The sequence below is a fragment of the Thunnus albacares genome, chromosome 23, assembly GCF_914725855.1.
Source record: "Thunnus albacares chromosome 23, fThuAlb1.1, whole genome shotgun sequence".
NCBI lineage: Eukaryota > Metazoa > Chordata > Actinopteri > Scombriformes > Scombridae > Thunnus > Thunnus albacares.
The window spans coordinates 22,521,377-22,539,392 of record NC_058128.1 but is presented as its reverse complement, the minus strand read 5'-3'; the positions used below and the strand labels follow the sequence as shown (position 1 = coordinate 22,539,392).

Genomic DNA, 18,016 nt, shown 5'->3' with positions numbered 1-18,016 from the left:
AATATGTCACCCTCTGGGCACACTGTAAGCTTTCTCAGACGTCCTGAGAACTTCCACACAAACACACACTCCCCTGGCTCCTTGCACTCCAGAGGTAAACATTGACTGTGAGATCGGGCCTGAAAGCAGTTCAGTCACCGCCTAAAAATGCCCCTTCTCCCCCTGCTCTGCTGTTATTAATGCCCAAATGTGGTTAACGCACGACGCTCACACTCCCGACTTACTGCTCGGGGCTAAAACCTAACAACCAAATCAATATTTATCGGCAGCAGCAATGTGATTACATTCCCATCCCCGCCTTCTGTTGCGGGCCTGTGGACAAGCCGGGGCAGCCGTGCATAATGACCACGGGGAACTATTCTACTCCCGCTATACACTTATCAACATGCCAGCACTCCGCACATACACAGACACCCAGGGGTGCAACTAGGAAGTTTAAGATCGTCAGACAAGATATACAGTAGCACTGACCCCACACCACCACCCGCCCCAACCTGATGCATGGCTGTGCTCAGATTTTTCTGTAATTACACAACGATCTTATCCATGTGTCTGTAACAGAGATGACTGTTTCATTCCACATAATTAAGATCTTATATTTCACCTTATTTGGTTAAATTAAAATGATTTGGCTTTGGGGAAGAAAGGTCATTTCATTTCTTTTAGACAGCAATTTTTGCACCCTACTTTTAACAGATATTGGTATTTTGTCCTTTTAATGCAGTTTTGTTAAAGAATGATAAAATGCATTTGCTTTACATCAGGGGAAATGATTCACTTCTATCCCAAAGATTGCCTTAATATAAATGCTTAAGTACAGTACTGCACCAGGGTTTCCTGCAGTGTTGTATAGCGGAGGCTCCCAATCTCACCTGAAATAAGCGTGCCTCCATTACTGACAATGTTGGAAAAAAGAAACAATCAGATGCTGATATGTGAGAAAAAAGCATGAGAGAGACCCTTACTCCTCCACTGATCAATTACGGGGGAAACATAAAACAAATGAAAACTATCTCATAGTTCATCTTTATAATTTACAATTCACTTAAGGTAGCAACTTCCACTTGTTAGCAAAAAGCTAGTGGAGCCCAAAGAAAGCCCAATTAGCATTCACTCTGTAAAAGACAAAAGGTGCATGTGTTAAATGCACAAAACAGAAACAAAAAGTTTCTGCTGTGCAAGTGTCACTGCAGAAAGTAGTACATTGGTTATTTTTGTCCTCACAAAAAGTTTGGTGCTGGAATCTTGGCAATGTAGTGAATACTTGCGGCTTGTGTGATCCAGCTAACATGAAACTTCTTCCATTTTTTAACTCATTTTGTTCTGTCAGAGGACGGCATTACTCTTGGTTGGCAACTTATTAGTGGCACAAGTTGAACTTCATGAGAAAGAGCTGCTCGATTTATTTTGACTCCATGAATAAACTTGTCACAGAGATTCTATTGAAAATTATTGATTTTAGTGTGAAATTGGGCTCTTATAAATGCTGTTGTGAGCAAGCCTTAAATTGTTTTGAGTACAGTGCACTCAGAGGAACAAAGTGAAAATGGCCGACTAAGATGCCACAACAGTCTTTAATGACTTTCCCGACACTATCTCTTCTCTGGTAGGAAATCTGCTGTGCTTACAGAAAGCTTACAGATCAACACCAATCAGTGGGATGTTAAATGGTTTCCTAAACTGCAGCGACACAGTCCACAGAGAGCTGGACTCAACAAAAGTTGAACCTTTTCAACTCCTGTACTCCTGCCATACTTTCAGAAGAGCAATATACTGTATGCCTGAGGAGTGTGCAGTTTACTGACTCTCGTTACGTGACGTCTGGTCAATGAAATCCTCAGAATTCACGTTTGCGCTGCTGCCTTTGAAGCTGCCGCCTTTAAAAATCCCTAGATCCACTTTTGTTTGGAGTCTCCATTACTGTAAGCACTGGTCCCTTTCCTTCCAGTAGCAGACACCCTTTTCCCCTGCGCGCGCACACACATACACACACAACCACAGACATGCCAGATGTCAGTGTGGAACATGGAAGTCTGACAGATGGTAGCCATGTTTCAGTTTATTGCTGTACAAGGTTTTAACCCATTACCCTGCCTACACACACACACGAACACACACGTGCGCACGTGCCTTAAAAACCAGCACAATCACATTAAGAAATTTAGATAATAAATATCTAAATATGCAGATGTACTTCAGCATGATTATGCATGAAGAAGACTGGTCTTTTTGTATTGCTGTCTGCTCTTTGCTTTGGAAAAAGGCGGATGGATACACGTCAAAACACGCATTGAGCAACCCGATCAACGTGAGACACATTTTACGATGCGTTCGAGGCAGATGCCGGGGCGTAGAGAACGTTGCTGACGCTGACATTTCCTATCATTTCCCCGCGTCTGATTCATGGGAAGACGGAGGAAATGATCCTCTGAGAGAAACCCTCCAAAACATCTGTTAAATAAAGACGTCTGCGCCGCAACACCTTTCACCCATTTGTGCCTCGACATGAGGACACACGCTTCCTGCACTGCTTGATATTATAGTTTGGTTGCAATCGCACAGTTGTATAACTTGGATCAGGAGGGTCACACAGATACAGCACACTTCATCTCCAGACAGACGGTGGTTTTTCAGGGAGGAAAGAGGGTGGGGTGACGGCACTTTTCCCATGTGTCTGCTGTGTCTGAGAGATTGTGTGTGTGTGTGTGTGTGTGTGTCATTTGTGCAAATCCCTTCAGGCAGAGAGGCCTCGCCAATGACATGCAGATGAAGTTATCAGGGATGCAAAACTGGAGGCGGATAGGTCTGCATGGACCATTCTCTCCCACATACACACACACACTTGTTCGCTCTGAAGGGCGGCAGACAGTCTATTGTTTCCCCTCAGAATAAGCCTGTTTGTTGTTCTATGATATGGGAATGTCTCACTGTGTCTGTTAATGAGTTGATGGTCACTGCAGGGCGATTGAGAGGTCTGGAACCAGAATACAACTTCATCTGAAGGTGTCTGCAACTCCTCATACTGTCCTGGTGAAGCAGCATGACTGAACTGAAGTGAGTCTTCAACTCCTGCTGTCATACAAACAAACTGCAGATCACTTTATAAAGGCAACATCCATCCTGTTAGTGATGACAGTCTGTGTGTGTGTGTGTATGTGTGTGATGTCCTACTTCTATACTCACAAGGAGAAAAATGTCCTCATAAGGTTAGGAAAATGAGGAACTCTTTCCAGTCCAGGTTAACTTTTTTCACAGGATATATTAGGTCACAATCGTGATCCAAAAAGTGTGTGCGTGTGTTTGTGTGTCTTCCTTTGTGGCAGTGGCAGCTCTTCCATTGCCAGACAGACGCTCATGCAGATGGTCATCATCTCAGTGTAGTGAATGAGGAGTCTTCAGTGCCGGGCCTCCGGCTGCTGCCTGACCCAAACTCCAGACGGCGGGGCAGCAGAGTCCGTCTGCTTGGAATTACTCAGAGAGAGACTCAGGAAGACATGTGGAACACTTAAACCAAGGAAGACATTACATTATTTAAAGCCTGATTATAACCAGAGTTTGCCACGATTGGTTGGTTCTGGAGATTTTTACAAGCCTGTGCAAAAGAGTTGAGGTTATAATGGACTGTCGACATATGTTACCTCGCAGTATATGACATGAGAGATCAAACTGAGAGATCAAAACATTGCTGGCTTTATCTGTCTGTTAAAGCGATTGAAATGGTGTACATCCCATAATGTAATGACTTAATTCAGACATGACAGGACAGTGTCAGACAGAGTCACAATGCTCACACGATATTCGGCATCTGATGCGTGACAGTGTTTTCTGTTCTCTCAAAGGCTGCATCACTGATTCATGCAAAGTGTTGTCGGAACATGTGTACAAGCAACTGTTCCTACCTGTCCTGAATAGCTAGACTCTGAGAGAAAGATTAGATGCATTGTTTAAACGTGAGTAAAGGTGCACACTTTTGTGATGTCGCACTCGACTGTACACACAAAAAGAGATGGAAGTAGATGTGTGAAGGATGAAAAAAGAAAGTTTGAGAGAGAAGTTCAGCTCCCGCCCACTCTCTCACCTCCACACACCCGGTCAATCACTGCATGAAGTGGGTACGCTAGTCGGATCGTCAGTTACAAAAACATCCCATTCCGACATCAGATGAGCTCTTCATGATTTACCCTGTAAGCATACTGCTGCCTTTAATTAATGACTGTTGTGAGAGCGAGGGACGCTCACCCTAATAAATCTTCTCACCAGTTTTATCTTGTAGAGATTCTGCTGCCTGTTGCTGTTTTCTAGTAGTGCACAAGATAGATAGATAGTGCACAAGCACAGAATGACTAAGATGTTAAGTTGTATCTCTTGATCTGAGAATTCCGATTTGCTCATATGCTGTATATAAAGCCTTTTACTGGATATTTATAATCACCCATGCAGTTGGCATGAATGAAAAATGAGAATATAGAAAGAGAGAGTGATAGTTTTTTGGTTTTTTTTTTTTAATCTCTTTTGCATCACTCGGCAAAGTAAAAAAAAAAAATCAATTTTTTAACAGACTGATGTGTAATCTCCTCACCAATGTTTCATATTTTATTAAATTGATACATTTTCTTTGTGGATAATAAATGTTAACTATGCAACATTTTTAACAATGAACATATCTGTATTTAATCTTGTGCTGCTGCAGCCTTTACATTCATGTGATGGCATCGGTTCAGACAGGTGCTGTGTTAAAAGTGACAGAAATATTACTAGGTTTGACTCAGTAACATTGAGGATCTTGACTTTTATGTAAAAGTGACTCTGGCACTTGACTTGATATGATCGTAATCTGAAAAACTGAGGTGTTGAAGCTACTATGTGTAGATTCCAACATCAGCATCCCTTAATGGTCGTGTCAAAAGAAAAGAATCAAAAATCAATTTTCACTGTGGTTGCCTCATTTTTTACAAGCAAAGAATTATGCCGGCAGAACATTTTGAAAGATGCTGATGATATAAAAAAAATGCCAGATGCTCCTAATCTGGTTGTACTACTATTAAATGTAGATGCTAAAATCATAACGGGACACAGCAGGGAGCCCCCCCCTCTCCCCCCCTCCTCCCATCCCCTCTCTTACCCCCCTCCTGCCTGATGTGCAGGGGAGGTTTGATCCGGGATTTAGCAGCAGAGCTGGGCAGGAAAACAGCAGTTGCACTAAGATCACACAAACAGGACATCCGGGATACACTCTCACAACACACACACACACACACACACACACACATACAGGGTAGAAGAGTGCGCTGATGCAAGGGACAATGACGGGGGCTGCACAAACACACCCAGCAACATGACCGCAGTCACACACACAAACAAAGTCTATCTTATTCCATCTATTCGGGTCATCGCCACTCTCAGCTGTCTTTCTGTGTGTGTGATAAGATCAGAAAGGCTCTGTGTTGAACACTGAAACAGGGGGGGGCGGCCCTCCGATGCACAACAAACAACAGGCACAATTCAGTCATAGAGAACCAGGAAAAAAAACAATTCAATTTGTGCACAGAGGTCTCCAATGATTTCATTTAAAGTTTGAGGAAGTGAATAAGCACATTACTACTTAAAAATAATAACTTTTGAGTAATTTGTCATGCAAATACACCAAAATATTTGTTGGTTCCAGCTTTGCAAATGTGAGGCTTTGCTGTTTTTCTCTGTTTTTTTATAATTGTAAATTTAATATCTTTGGGTTTTGGGCCGTTGGTCGGGGAAAAACAAGCCATTTAAAGCCATCACCTTGGGCTCTTAGAACTTGTGATGAGCATTTTTCACATCTTTTATGCACTCAACACATGAATAATTAATCGTAAAAAAAAAACACATTAATCATTAGCTGCAGCCCTAGTCTCCTGTTCTACACCAACAAGTATGATATGTTTATATCCCAGTCATACTGTACATTACACTGGGTGATTTCCATTACTCACATCCTGTCTTGTGTATAACATAATCAACCAATGGCGTTCTTTTTTGGGGAATGAAATTCTCTGAAGCAAGATAGACAGGTTTGAGGATTTGAGCCCGTTTCTGCAATTAAAGGGTCCCGTGTTTGAGGTCACTGACCCCAGTAACTCAGCAGTCTCACCCTGTACTATCAGTTACAGCTGACACTAACGCCACGGACCAATGGAGGTGAGGAATTTCGAGTTTCCCGTAGAAATTCCAGGCAGGAATATCTCATTCTTTCTCAAGACTTTCCCATTCCTTGCTTCAAACCAGCATGGCTTTGTTCTATGTCTGTCGTTATGGAAATCTCTCCCTCACACACACACATACACACACACACGCACACAGGCAAACTGTACACACAGTTTCAAAAAATAGGTTGTTCAGGTCTGTCTCTGGGCACAGCTGACTGCTCCAGAGGCACAAAGCCTTTGTGGGAGACGTGAAGTGGGAGCGTGCGACTTTGAGGCCTGGGTGCACAAGCATGTTACCACTCACAGCTATAAAAGGCTGAAAAAAGACACATTACAGTGGGTGAACAGAGCTGCAGTCACCATACACACACACACACACACAAACACACTCAGACTCCAAAATATCCAGGAGGCACTTAACAAAGAAACCAAACAAACAGTCCACTGAGCAAACTGTCTCATTAGCTCCTCTGATCTCAGCTGCTACAATGCCTTTAAAGGACCAGCAGAGACTCAACCCGAACTTTCTGCATCCGCGAGTACATGAGGTTCCGCGTGATGTAAGTTTCGCCATCAGAGGGCGTACGCATAGGATCCGTGCGGGCATCCGCCTACCTCCAATTGGTTGTGATGGCCACTATGCTGTCTTCCTGTAGATGCCGATCTACTGCGCAAGCAGACTCCAGAGAGTTGTATAAACTGAACTACTACGCAACCGCGGTGTCCACGGCTGTCCATGTACGCAGTCTGGAGGCAGACTGGATCTGTCACCGGCACAAAGTTCCCTCAAATTGAATTCAGAGAGACAAGATGGAGATTGAAGGGCACAGGTCTACGCTCATGGCTGTCAGCGAGCAGCGGCTGAACTAAACAAGCAGGGCCTTTACAACCTCTACTTAGTATGACTGACCTACGTTCCACCAGGAGGCTGTTTGTATGTGTGTGTCCGTGTGTGTCTGCAGCTATACTATACTGGTAATCTTACATATGCTTCCAAAAATGTCTATTTTGGAAAACGCTTTAGCTGCCTGAAATTCATGACTCAATATTTCAGACAGAACTGCTGTCAGTAAGCATCTTAAATAACTTGAGTGATAGTCTAATTTAAGCTTTCCTGGGACGCCAGCAGTCGTTTTGTCAGAGGAGTTTTTTCCCTTTTTCCAAACGGTGGATATTTCATTTTCGTTTGGAACAAATCTCTTGGACTCCGCCAGCTTATTAGGACTTTGGCCAACTGGTAACCAATATTTGATCAGAGTTTGGCCAAAAGTGACAGAGTGGTGGAAAGCTCTATCGAGTATACATGATGATGCTTAAGTATGCAGTGTACCATTCAGTCTATTACTGGATTTAAAATTGCACTACACTTGTTAAATAAGTAATCATTACTGCCCGGCACTGAGTACAATAGGGGTGAGTACACTATAGACTATTCAGGACTATTTCTCAGGTCAAAAGTGGAACTGGTGTATACAAGAACCAAACTCAACACCAAATTCCAATTATATTGAGATGACAGCCTAAATCTCAGAGGCAAATATCACAAAAGCTCAGCAGATAGAAGGAAAACTATTTGCATAATACAAGGAATAAACATAAAATATATTCTATATGTATGCAAATTGGGTAAACTGTCCCTTTACTTAAATTGCTTTTGAATATAAACTTTATTCAGCCAGCAGATTCATAACTTCCGCAAGCAAATCTATTGTCCTGATCGTCAAGATAATCGTATACAAACAGTTGGCATATTCATTTAACACAGGGGTACAAGTAGCCTAACTGGACGCCGGGCATGAGAACTGGCTCACAGAATGCTTTGCTGCCTCCATGCTTTCTGTCTGCTTTGGCAGTACACTCTAAACAAAATCTAATTTGCCGTGTTCCCAAACCGCTGGCGAATACAGCGCTGCAGGGTAATGCCAGTTTACCCACAGTCGCTCCAGGTCTGTTCTTTCACCGGCTTCCACGCCAGGTGGAGGAGTCGTGTGAGTTGCGGTGAGAGCAGACGAGACAGAGTGTTTTATTTGCACTGTGAAGATCCACTTTTCTTTTAGAATCTACCACAAGCCTTGGAGCTTTGCTTGCTGTGTGTGCTAGTTAAGGCCAGTGTGTGATACCACTATGTCTCCCCCTCCTCTGTCTCTTTTACAAGAGGTCACAACCCTGCAGGTCCTGCAAGAGAGGTGAGAGTTTACACTGGGAGGCCAGACGGGATTCCCAGGCCTGCTAAACATGCCTGAACCATGGAGATGCTGCCTGGAAGTTTATCTGATGGCGACAATGGTACTGTCGTGTGTGTGTGTGTGTGTGTGTGTGTGTGTGTGTGTGTGGGTGTGTGTGTGGGTGAGAGAGAGAAGGATAGGGAAAGTGAAAATGGGAAAACATGTAGATAGGAGCATTGCAAAAGAGTAAAGACATTTCAGAAAGAAAGTAAAAATATTGAGATAGAGATAAGAAGAAGGGTTGTAAAGAAAGTCGACACTCACACACACACACACACACACACACACACACACACACACACTTTTCACTGGTATCCGTCTCACCTGTATAATCATGCATAAATACACACTGCAGCATTAAAACTTATATCCCAGCTCATGTACACACACATACACACCCTGCTTCAGATGTCTCCTCTTCAGTCAGAGCGCCCTGTCATCATCACAAAAAAATAAAACATCCACTTTGTGACCTGTGTGTGTGTGTGTGTGTGTGTGTGTGTGTGTGTGTGTGTGTGTCGGGCACAAGCTGATGCAATGCCGGTGGAGATTGGCACAATTCTGATAGCAGGATTCAGGGGTCCTTGACAGGAGTTTAATGGAGTCTTGGTTCAATTTTTACAATCAATTCCCTCACTGGAAGTTCATTTAACGATGTGCAGTAGAGGAGAGGTCTCACTCTGTGCAATATCCCCTGCTACTCGATACAGTGATGTAATTCTTTACTAAATCATATCCGACTACAGGGGCCCTTTTAGGTTGGGGATCCCTTGGGCGGATCTCATTAAAAGCTTAAAGGGTCAGTTAACCAAATTATAAATAAACATAATTTTGTAATTTGGTAGTTAGACCCCTTCAGGGTATAATTTACCACCAATGTAAGTACCATAGATATGTAGGATAACATACTGTATATAGTCTGACCGATACAGGATTCTTTTAAGGGCTGATACTGATCTTTGAAAATTTAAAAAATCTGATAATGGTGTATCAATATCAATATATAAATGAACATTTTTAAATTTGTTCTTTTGTCAACACTCTCTGGTGGACAAACTGTAGAATGGTGCGACTGTTGCTAAACTGTTTGGCATTTCTCTACTTCAATTGCTTGTCATTATCAGCTGACATACATTGATACCTATATATCGGCAGCGAGCTGATATCAGCTGATATATCTGTACCGTACTGTACATTTCTATGTCTGTCAATGCCTCTCTGCAAACAAAATGAATGTATACTGTTCATGCATAGCCCATATATCACATAAAATATGAAATTTTTCCTTATTTGGTGTAATAAGCACCTTCACCATGTGCACAAGTTCAGTTTGTGGCAAAGGAAAGTTGATTTTTACAACTGTTGTTTTTATTTTACATTCAACATCGAAGTAAAGCCAATGTCAACACCAGATGTGGATAAATGTGGTCCAGTTACTGATCTGTTCACTGACATGCAAAAGTTTTGGAACCCTCTGATCCATTTCCAAATATTGATTCAGTAATTTCATTGTTTTTCTTACAACGATATTGATCAGAAATAAGCAAAAGAAAGTTAAATTACAGTAATATCACAGTAAAAATATTTCCATTTTGAAGAAGTGTATTATGGTGATTTTCTTTGTGGGGATTAGACATTTCAATTGTCCACCGCTGCCAGGAGCAACACTGGTGACTCACACAGAGCCTCCTGAATCAGAGCTGCGACAGTGTGTCAGGTGTAGTTTCATGCTGCTGTGGATGATATTCTTGTGTGCTTCTGCTCTCTGCTGTATCTCACGCTGCATCTCTCTTTTATCCCGGTCACTCTCATACTGTATGTCTCTATGAGGTTTATCTGCTTTCACATTCTCACCTGTGGTTTGATGTTCTCTGTCACTGGACCTTTTACAATAAGATATTCTATGAAAGCCACAGGGCATCATGTAAAATGAACTACAGAGCAGCTCAGACACTCTAACTCCAGCATCAACATTACAGGATGCTCTTCTTTTTTTTTGCTTCTGAGTGATTCTGTGTCTGTTAATGGAAAGCAAATACCCAGAAAGCATTGTTTTCTTCTCCACCTTACAATAAACCTGTTGTGCTGTAGGTCAGCTGTACAGTCGGTGCGCTCCTTTGCGCGTCTGAACGCAGGGTGCTTTGATTTTGGCGCACATAGCCTCTGCTGGACAACGCACGGATATCAGATCCAGGGGCGTTGATTCATTAAAAATGAGATTTGGCAAAGCACCGAATAAATTAAATCTCCTAATTTAACATAATTTGATGCAAAATCTCCCCCGGGACCCCCGCTGATATAGAGTGGATTTTCATTCCTGTGTGATGAATTATTAAAAGCGGTCTCTGGACGCGCACAAATCAAAGAGGACATCAGTCCTAAATGCTCCCTAAAGATTTATTTTTACGTGTGGACTCCAAGTTCATTTCTCTCCATTGTCGCTTGATCTTTGCTCCCGATTCAGATGTTTAGAACCGCTGGATTGGATCAAATCTGAATCGCATCAGAGTGGAGTATCATGTGCCCACCTTGCCAAATCCCATTACCGCCTGTGCCACGTTTCTGGAGACAAAAAGCCTCACGCTGCCATCTCCGTGCCACTTGTCAGCTGAGGTTAAAGCGAGAGAACAGCGCCTGGTTGCTCACATCCAATCACACCCAAACGCACAACCCCACACTTCCACCAACAAAAGCCGGACAAAAGCGCAACAAGACAATCAATCCAGTGTCTTGCGATTGTGCCACATGATGGATTTAAAACAGTGTACTTCTGCCGGATGATTTACGCGTTCACGCGGCAGAAGTATCAATTATTTATGAGCTGCATTACTGTACAGTCTGAACAAATCGATGTGTCAACATGCCAAGAGGCTGCCAGACATGATGCCATACATCAATACACACACACACACATACACACATCCAAGAAAGAAGAGAGGAGAGAGATCCTACCTGGATGGAACATACTTTGGAAATAAAAGATGACCAGAATAAAGGATCCCAAACAAGTGGCAAATACCATCCGGCATATCCTGCTCATCCTCATCAGTTCGCTCAGAGTCTGTTTCATGGCGGGACGGAGAGGCTGGAGGCTGCTGCTCGCTTTGTGGGGAGTGAAGGGCCGGTTTTGTCGGAAGGCTCTGGGGCTCTGGTGGTACTGATGAGGATTGTCCGCCGGTCAATGAGCTGAACGCATCCAACATGGAGCGTACCACTGCTGGGCTGCAGGAGGGGGGGAGAGCGCAGGGACGGCACGATGGCACCTCCGCTCCGAGGAAATGAGCGCGTCCATATGTGCGCTTCAGTGTAAGATCATCACTTTAATCTATTTAGGAATATACTGTATGTCTACTATATCTTGTGTTGAATTGCATTACAGTGTTTCTAGTTTTCTGGTTGGTTCTTATTATCTTCATCCAATCAATACTAATAGAGTTACAATAAGTAGATTTTATGATGATAATAACGCAAATCTAGATGCAATAGTGGTAGTAGTTGCAAAAGTAATAGAAGTAGTTGGAGAAGTGATAGTAAGTAAGATTAACAAAGTACATTTAATGTACAAAGTAATGTAATTAAATGCATTTTTGATACAGCTTATTGCGTCACATCCTCTTAATTAAACCACCACATGGTTCTTTACTTAATTACAACAATGTAAAAATACCACATTAGAAATCTGCAGTCAAAAATGTACTTTGTAAAAGTACAGAAGTTTTATCAGAAAGAAATGTACTTTAAGTATTAAAAGTAAAAGTAATCATTGAAAAATGGCACCTGTGAGTGTTATTAAACATCACTGTATTATTGCTACTGGTGCAATAATGTGTACGTAGCATTTTATGGTTGTAACTTCTGGATGAGTGGCTAATACTAGCTACTCTGTACACTGTTGAATAGTTTAATCCATAGCAGTATTTATTTTTATTTAGTGCATTTAAAAGGTGATCATATATTTAGTTAGTATTATTGTTAAATACATGCAGGGGAGTAAAAAAGTACAATATTTCTCTGTGTGTAAGTTTAAAATATGAAAATACTCAAGTAACCTACCTCAAAAGTACTTGATGTACAACATTAGATTCTACCACTCCTTGAATATTTTCATATTAATTTACTTTATACTTCATGACATTTTAGACATAAGTGTTGTACTTGTTCATTCCACTACAGTTACAGTTCTGGTTAATTTGCAGACTCAGATTTTATTTGATGAGATATAAAACTACAAGGACATTTGTTTGTAATATTTCTGTAGTATTTTTACAGTGTAGTGTTTGCTTACTTCAGATCCCTTACATTAACTGAAGCAATACTTCTTCCACTGAGTTTAAGTGGTACTAATAGTAGTGATGGTACAAATAAGTAACAAAACAGTAACAATAAAATGAGCATAAGTAGTTGTAGTAATACCATATATGACCACCTATTGTAGTGGTATTAGTTATTTTACTGGCAGTTATACCAGTTCTTGCAGTAATATTAATTGTAGTGGTATATGTATCAGCACTACAGGCAGTTGTATTAGTACAAGTAACAGTACTGTACTGTACAGCAAGTAATAGCAGTAGCAATATTGTTAGTAGTAGCAGTAGAGACAGTGATAGTAGTTGCAGACATTGTAGTGGTGGTAGGATCAGAATTACTGGAATAAGTTTTTCAATCCACACATCTGTCTCAGTTTTATTTTTCTTTCTCTCCAGTCTGACAAAATGCAGTGAGGATCACTTCATTTATCTGTTCCACATACAGCTACAGTGCCACCTAGTGGTGCAAGAGCACACACTGGACAAGGGTCAGGTGAATCTCCTTAACACTGTCCAAGGTAAGCAGGCAGTGATAGATGGACCTCTTTGTAGCATCTTAACCTTGCTGTGAGACCTGGAAAAAGTCACAGAAGCTGCTTTGCTTTTATTAAATTATGCTCTAATGGCATTTTCAGGCATACGCCAAAAGAGAAACTGCTGTGCACTTTTTCTAATTAGAATATCTGTCTTACTCACACAATCCAGTGTGTCAAGCACAGAATCAGAAGGAGGTCCGGAGGATACCCTCGAAAAATTTGCATCTAATTGTTCTGCTACAATGTTCAGCAGGCGACGGCACAATGCATGGCAGTGCAGGCATTAGCAGGGATGGATGGGAACCTCTTGACTCATGACAAGCTGCAACACACGAAGAGAATTAAAATGACGCCCTTGTGAGGGGGGAACCTATGTCACGAGCTTACAGATGTACATTTTTTAATTCAAATGCAAAGTGCAGAGCCGAAGTAGCCGGGGATTTCTCGAGGGTCAGCGGCATGAAATATCTGCACACCGGTCCCTGCATTCATTTGTACCAGACGCTGATCCACATGAATATTCAACAGTTGTTTTTGAGACAGTTGCTATGCTTGGCGGCACTGAATAAGAGAGAGAATATAAAACAGGAAACACAAACAAGGGAGTGCATCAGGAACTCTGGCCTAGTGTCATAATAAAGGCACCATGTGCATCAATTAAAGTGAGAGCATTCGCCGATAAACACTATTAATTTGGGTAATTCCATAATCCTCGTCTAGTTCATTACATGAAATTAAGACTGTAAAACCCTTGAGGCTTATGCTGCAGCAATAAAAACACAGAGTATAAGCCTGAGTTCTTACTCCATGTAAATGCATCAAATCCTATAGTCTTATCACTCTACTGCAGCCTTTAAAAACTCAGCTTACAGGGGCTTTCAAAGGCAGAACCTTAGGGAGCATCTTATGTTCCTTAAAGCTGAGAGCTATAAGAATGCATCAATAGTACTGTACATGTGTAAGTTTGCTGGAAGTAAAAGGTTCCTAAAAATTGCAAATCTAAACAGCAGTACAGATATAAACAGACACAAAACAAGAAGTATGTCAGCAGCAGAGCATCAGTCTCCACCTGCCTGTCCATCAGGTTTCAGATGAAGACGTCATTGGATGGTCAGTTCGCCGTCCTACTGATGTCAACTCCTCAGAGTGTCATCGCAAAGCACTTCCCTGCTGTCTTATACTGTTGCCATAGGCAACAGTGATTGACAGCAGGGAGCTAACCTCAGCAGTTCCCTCTCAGCATCAAGGCCTCGGACATACGTTGAGTTTGCGTCAATGAGGTGAACACCTGGTGAGCAGAGAGAGACCAGTACCTTATCAGTGTGAGCTAATATCAAAAAAGATACTGTGGCAGACAGCAAGGCATCTATAAAAACTCACCATATAAAGTTCTTATGGTGAACGCTTTAGTAAACAACTGCTTATTTAGGCATCCAGCAGACACAGAGCAACATTATCATCAATTTATCTGAACCACTAGACTGCTCCACTAGACTTGGTCTGTCTTCCATTTGGTGCTGGGCAGGTAAAGAACAGTGGTATTATAGGAGCTTTTTTTTTTTTTTTTTACTGAAAACAGCTGCTGCTGTGTCTGGAAACAAGGTTAATGAGAGTGGAGTTGCAAACCGTAAAACCAAAAAAATTTGCAGAAAGGCGGTAATGCTCTAAAAGGCTCTGTGGAGGACTGTAGTGGGTAATAATTCTCTGTGGGTTTCACCACTGTGAGTGACGCTTTCACATTACACACACAGTCATTTCCTCCTCTGTTAATATAAAAATACTGATTGGTGTAGCCTGTGCTATAAGATGCTATAATCACAAAACCAAACAGTTCCACTGGCTTTAAAACACTGCCTCAGTGGTGATGTTGCTGCTAAACTGCAGCAACATCAGTCAAAAAAAAAAAAAAGCAAAAGTATTCAATGTATTAAGGTGAAAACGACAACATATACAAACTACAGCGACAAAGAGGGAAAGTTGTTACATGTTGTAGCTAACTAAGGATATAATGGACAGTATTGGGCTACAATCCAGTATGACCAACCTTTGTAGCAGTGTTTGCAATGGTGATTTAGTTACATCAAAGTTAAAATATTTTCAAGTTGGCAAGCCAAGACCCAATCTCTGACCTTGGATCTGTAAAACATACCGTCAATACAAGGTGAATAATTACAGCCCGCTCTCCCCCTTAGAGCAATCAATTTACCTGATCAATCAGTCCAGCAGGGGAACCATGGATAGCCATTACATAATATACATAAACCCCTTTTTAGCTGACATCGCCAGGACCAGTGACCTCTGTTTAACACTCCATAAATGCTTGATTAATTAAGTTTTGAAAATGTCAAGTATTAACCTGCTCATGTACTGTGGGGTCAGTGGCCACAAAGATGGACTGTGAGCGACGGGGTTTATTAAATATTGTCCATGAATAATTCAGACGAGGAGTATCCAGAGCAAGAAACCCATTTGAATTCGTTGCTCTGGCACTGACCCCAGACACTAGAGCTTTTTCAAGGACTGAGCATGGTAATGACTCAAAACTGAACTCTCAGCACAGTATCTCAAAACAGACTGTGACAGGACATCAAGGAGGTGACAGTGAATTAATAACACTGCCAGAAGAAAAATCAATAAGTATAAAAAACAGCAGGTAATCATTTTGTGCCATATAGCCATCAAATCACAGCTATTTTTATGAAATAGTGAGGAAAAAGCGGTGCTGACCTGGGCTGACCCGGGGTGGAGGCCCACAGTGGCGTCCAGCTGTCGTTTGGTAAGACCACATTTCATTGCTGCAACAAAGCCTTGAAGGATATCTCCAGCATTGGGGCCCATGACATGGAGACCAACCACACGTTCCTGTTGAGACACAGCAGTGTTGTAGATGGTTCACCGACAGTTGACATCATAGACCTTGATGTTTAAGTCCAGGGTACCAATGTCATACAAGTCAAGTGTGTCAAGGTTCTGCCTGCTTAGATTGTCAGTCTGGGTCAACATCTGGTCTGAATTCCATCCCAGTTCCTCAATTTGTGAGTTTTGAAGGTCATATCTGAACTAAGTCCCAGATTCTTAAAGCTGGAGTGTGGGACCTTTGTCTCCCCCTTCAGCCAGTGAGATTAAAACACTGACGACACGTGGTTACGTCACGGGATCCCGTAGCCTACTCCTGTCGCTACTGTTGCGGCTGTAAAGCAGTGGATAAATTGCTATGAGCACCACACAACCCCTGTGAAATGACTCGTTTCACTATCAGAATTTCATCCATTCGGTCCAATAACATTTGGAAAGTCTAGAAGAGCTGCACGATTAAATTATTTTATCCCCATTCGAGTTAGCAGAGAGCTGACCGGAAGTTAGCTGGCTTGGCCGGCATAAGTCTTTAGTGAGCATGCCCTGCTATCATCATGTCAGACTGGATTTGCAGTTTCTCAGTGTGAGTCCGAGTTATCACGGTTTTGAAGAACACATTCCTCAGTGTGTAAACCCAGGTCACCAATTCAGGTCTGAGTTTCAATCCCTCAGTGCATTAGTTAGCGTCACCACCACCAAGTCAAAGAAGTCATGAGAACTCAGTCTGATTCTGAGTTGAGTGAAAAAATCATGTCTGAGTCACGTCCAGATGTGTGGATTAGTCCAGGGTCCTCAACGTGTGAGTCAAAGTCACCAGCATCACGTCACACCAGAGTCCCAGTTTCTCAAGTGTCTAAAATAGAAAAATCACGTCTGAAAAAAGTCCATGTCTTGTATGCGTTCTTCAACATGTCCAACTGAGTCACCAAGGTCTTATGGAGCCCCAGTCCTCTATATGCAAGTCACGACAGCAGCAACATCTCAAGCATGAATATAAATTTGAGTCACCAGGGTCATGCCCAATTTGAGTACCAGGTCCTTGATGTGTGAGTCAGAATCATTAAGGTCATGTCAGATGCAAGTCCCGAGTCACCAGTACCTGCGTTTGAGTCTGAACTGGAGTTACCAGACTGACTTCAAGTAATCCACACAAAAACAAATTAATACAAACTACTACTACAAGCTAGTTTAGTGGTTGTCCCCCTCTGCAGACAGCCGAAGTACAATTACAACGTCTGAGTGATCACAGTATAATTCGCACAAAGAGAATCAATGTAAATGAGTAAATGAGAACATTGATATTAACACAGTTATCACGAGCTTGGCAGACATGCATTATGAAATGCAGTTATCTCAAACAGTGCCAAGTCAATAGTGGAAAGAGCTAAAAATATAATAAAGGGGTGGGCGGATTAATGAGGTGTGAGCTATTGTACAACTTGTGGCATTATGACTAAATATCCCTGGAGGGAAAGCAAAAAAATCTCTTTTCTTTAATAGCTGAGGTGTTGCTTTTCAGACTCATGAAGAAGGAGTGTGAGGGGCATTAAATTATGTGGACATGTCTGGATTTTTTTTACACTTATTACTGGATACTCATGATGGAAATATCTGGCTCCTTAGCTGCTAAACGCTCCACTATATTCACCAGCTAGTCACCAACTTTGTCTGTTTGTTGTTTGGTGGTGGGCAGGTAGTGTATAGTTGGTTTCTAGAGCATTTTCACTGACCACAGCTGCCTGCTACTGCTGGAAACACGATGTGAGTGGGAGTGAACCAAAACACAAGACCAACAATGAGCTGAAAGATGCTAAAACGTTCCACAAATCTGAGAGGAACTGTAGAATTAGGTGATTATTTTCTGTGGGTTCTTCACTATGAATGGCACCTTTCACATTATACATAGTCAT

At 41.9% G+C, this 18,016-nt stretch overlaps 2 protein-coding genes across 9 annotated transcripts in view; both read right to left on the bottom strand.

Moving 5' to 3' along the window:
- Nucleotides 1-11,574, bottom strand: part of chst11 (carbohydrate (chondroitin 4) sulfotransferase 11) — an 87,818-nt gene extending 76,244 nt beyond the window's left edge. Inside the window, exon 1 of one of the 2 annotated variants that reach the window (XM_044343938.1) lies at nucleotides 11,360-11,574. In XM_044343938.1, coding sequence (XP_044199873.1) covers nucleotides 11,360-11,477 — 118 coding nt within the window. In that variant the 5' untranslated portion in view covers nucleotides 11,478-11,574. The remainder of the gene's footprint in view (nucleotides 1-11,359) is intronic. The other variant, XM_044343939.1, reaches the window with a different exon arrangement.
- A 763-nt stretch (nucleotides 11,575-12,337) lies between these two features.
- LOC122975004 (thioredoxin reductase 1, cytoplasmic-like) overlaps nucleotides 12,338-18,016 on the bottom strand; it is a 13,567-nt gene continuing 7,888 nt past the window's right edge. For 3 of the 7 annotated variants that reach the window (XM_044343150.1, XM_044343152.1, XM_044343151.1), the window contains exons 14-15: nucleotides 15,978-16,112; nucleotides 12,342-14,538 (exon numbers count right to left, since the gene is read on the bottom strand). In XM_044343150.1, coding sequence (XP_044199085.1) covers nucleotides 14,473-14,538; nucleotides 15,978-16,112 — 201 coding nt within the window. In that variant the 3' untranslated portion in view covers nucleotides 12,342-14,472. Of the gene's footprint in view, nucleotides 14,539-15,977; nucleotides 16,113-18,016 lie in introns of all 7 variants that reach the window. The other 4 variants (XR_006400533.1, XR_006400534.1, XM_044343154.1 and 1 more) reach the window with 4 other exon arrangements.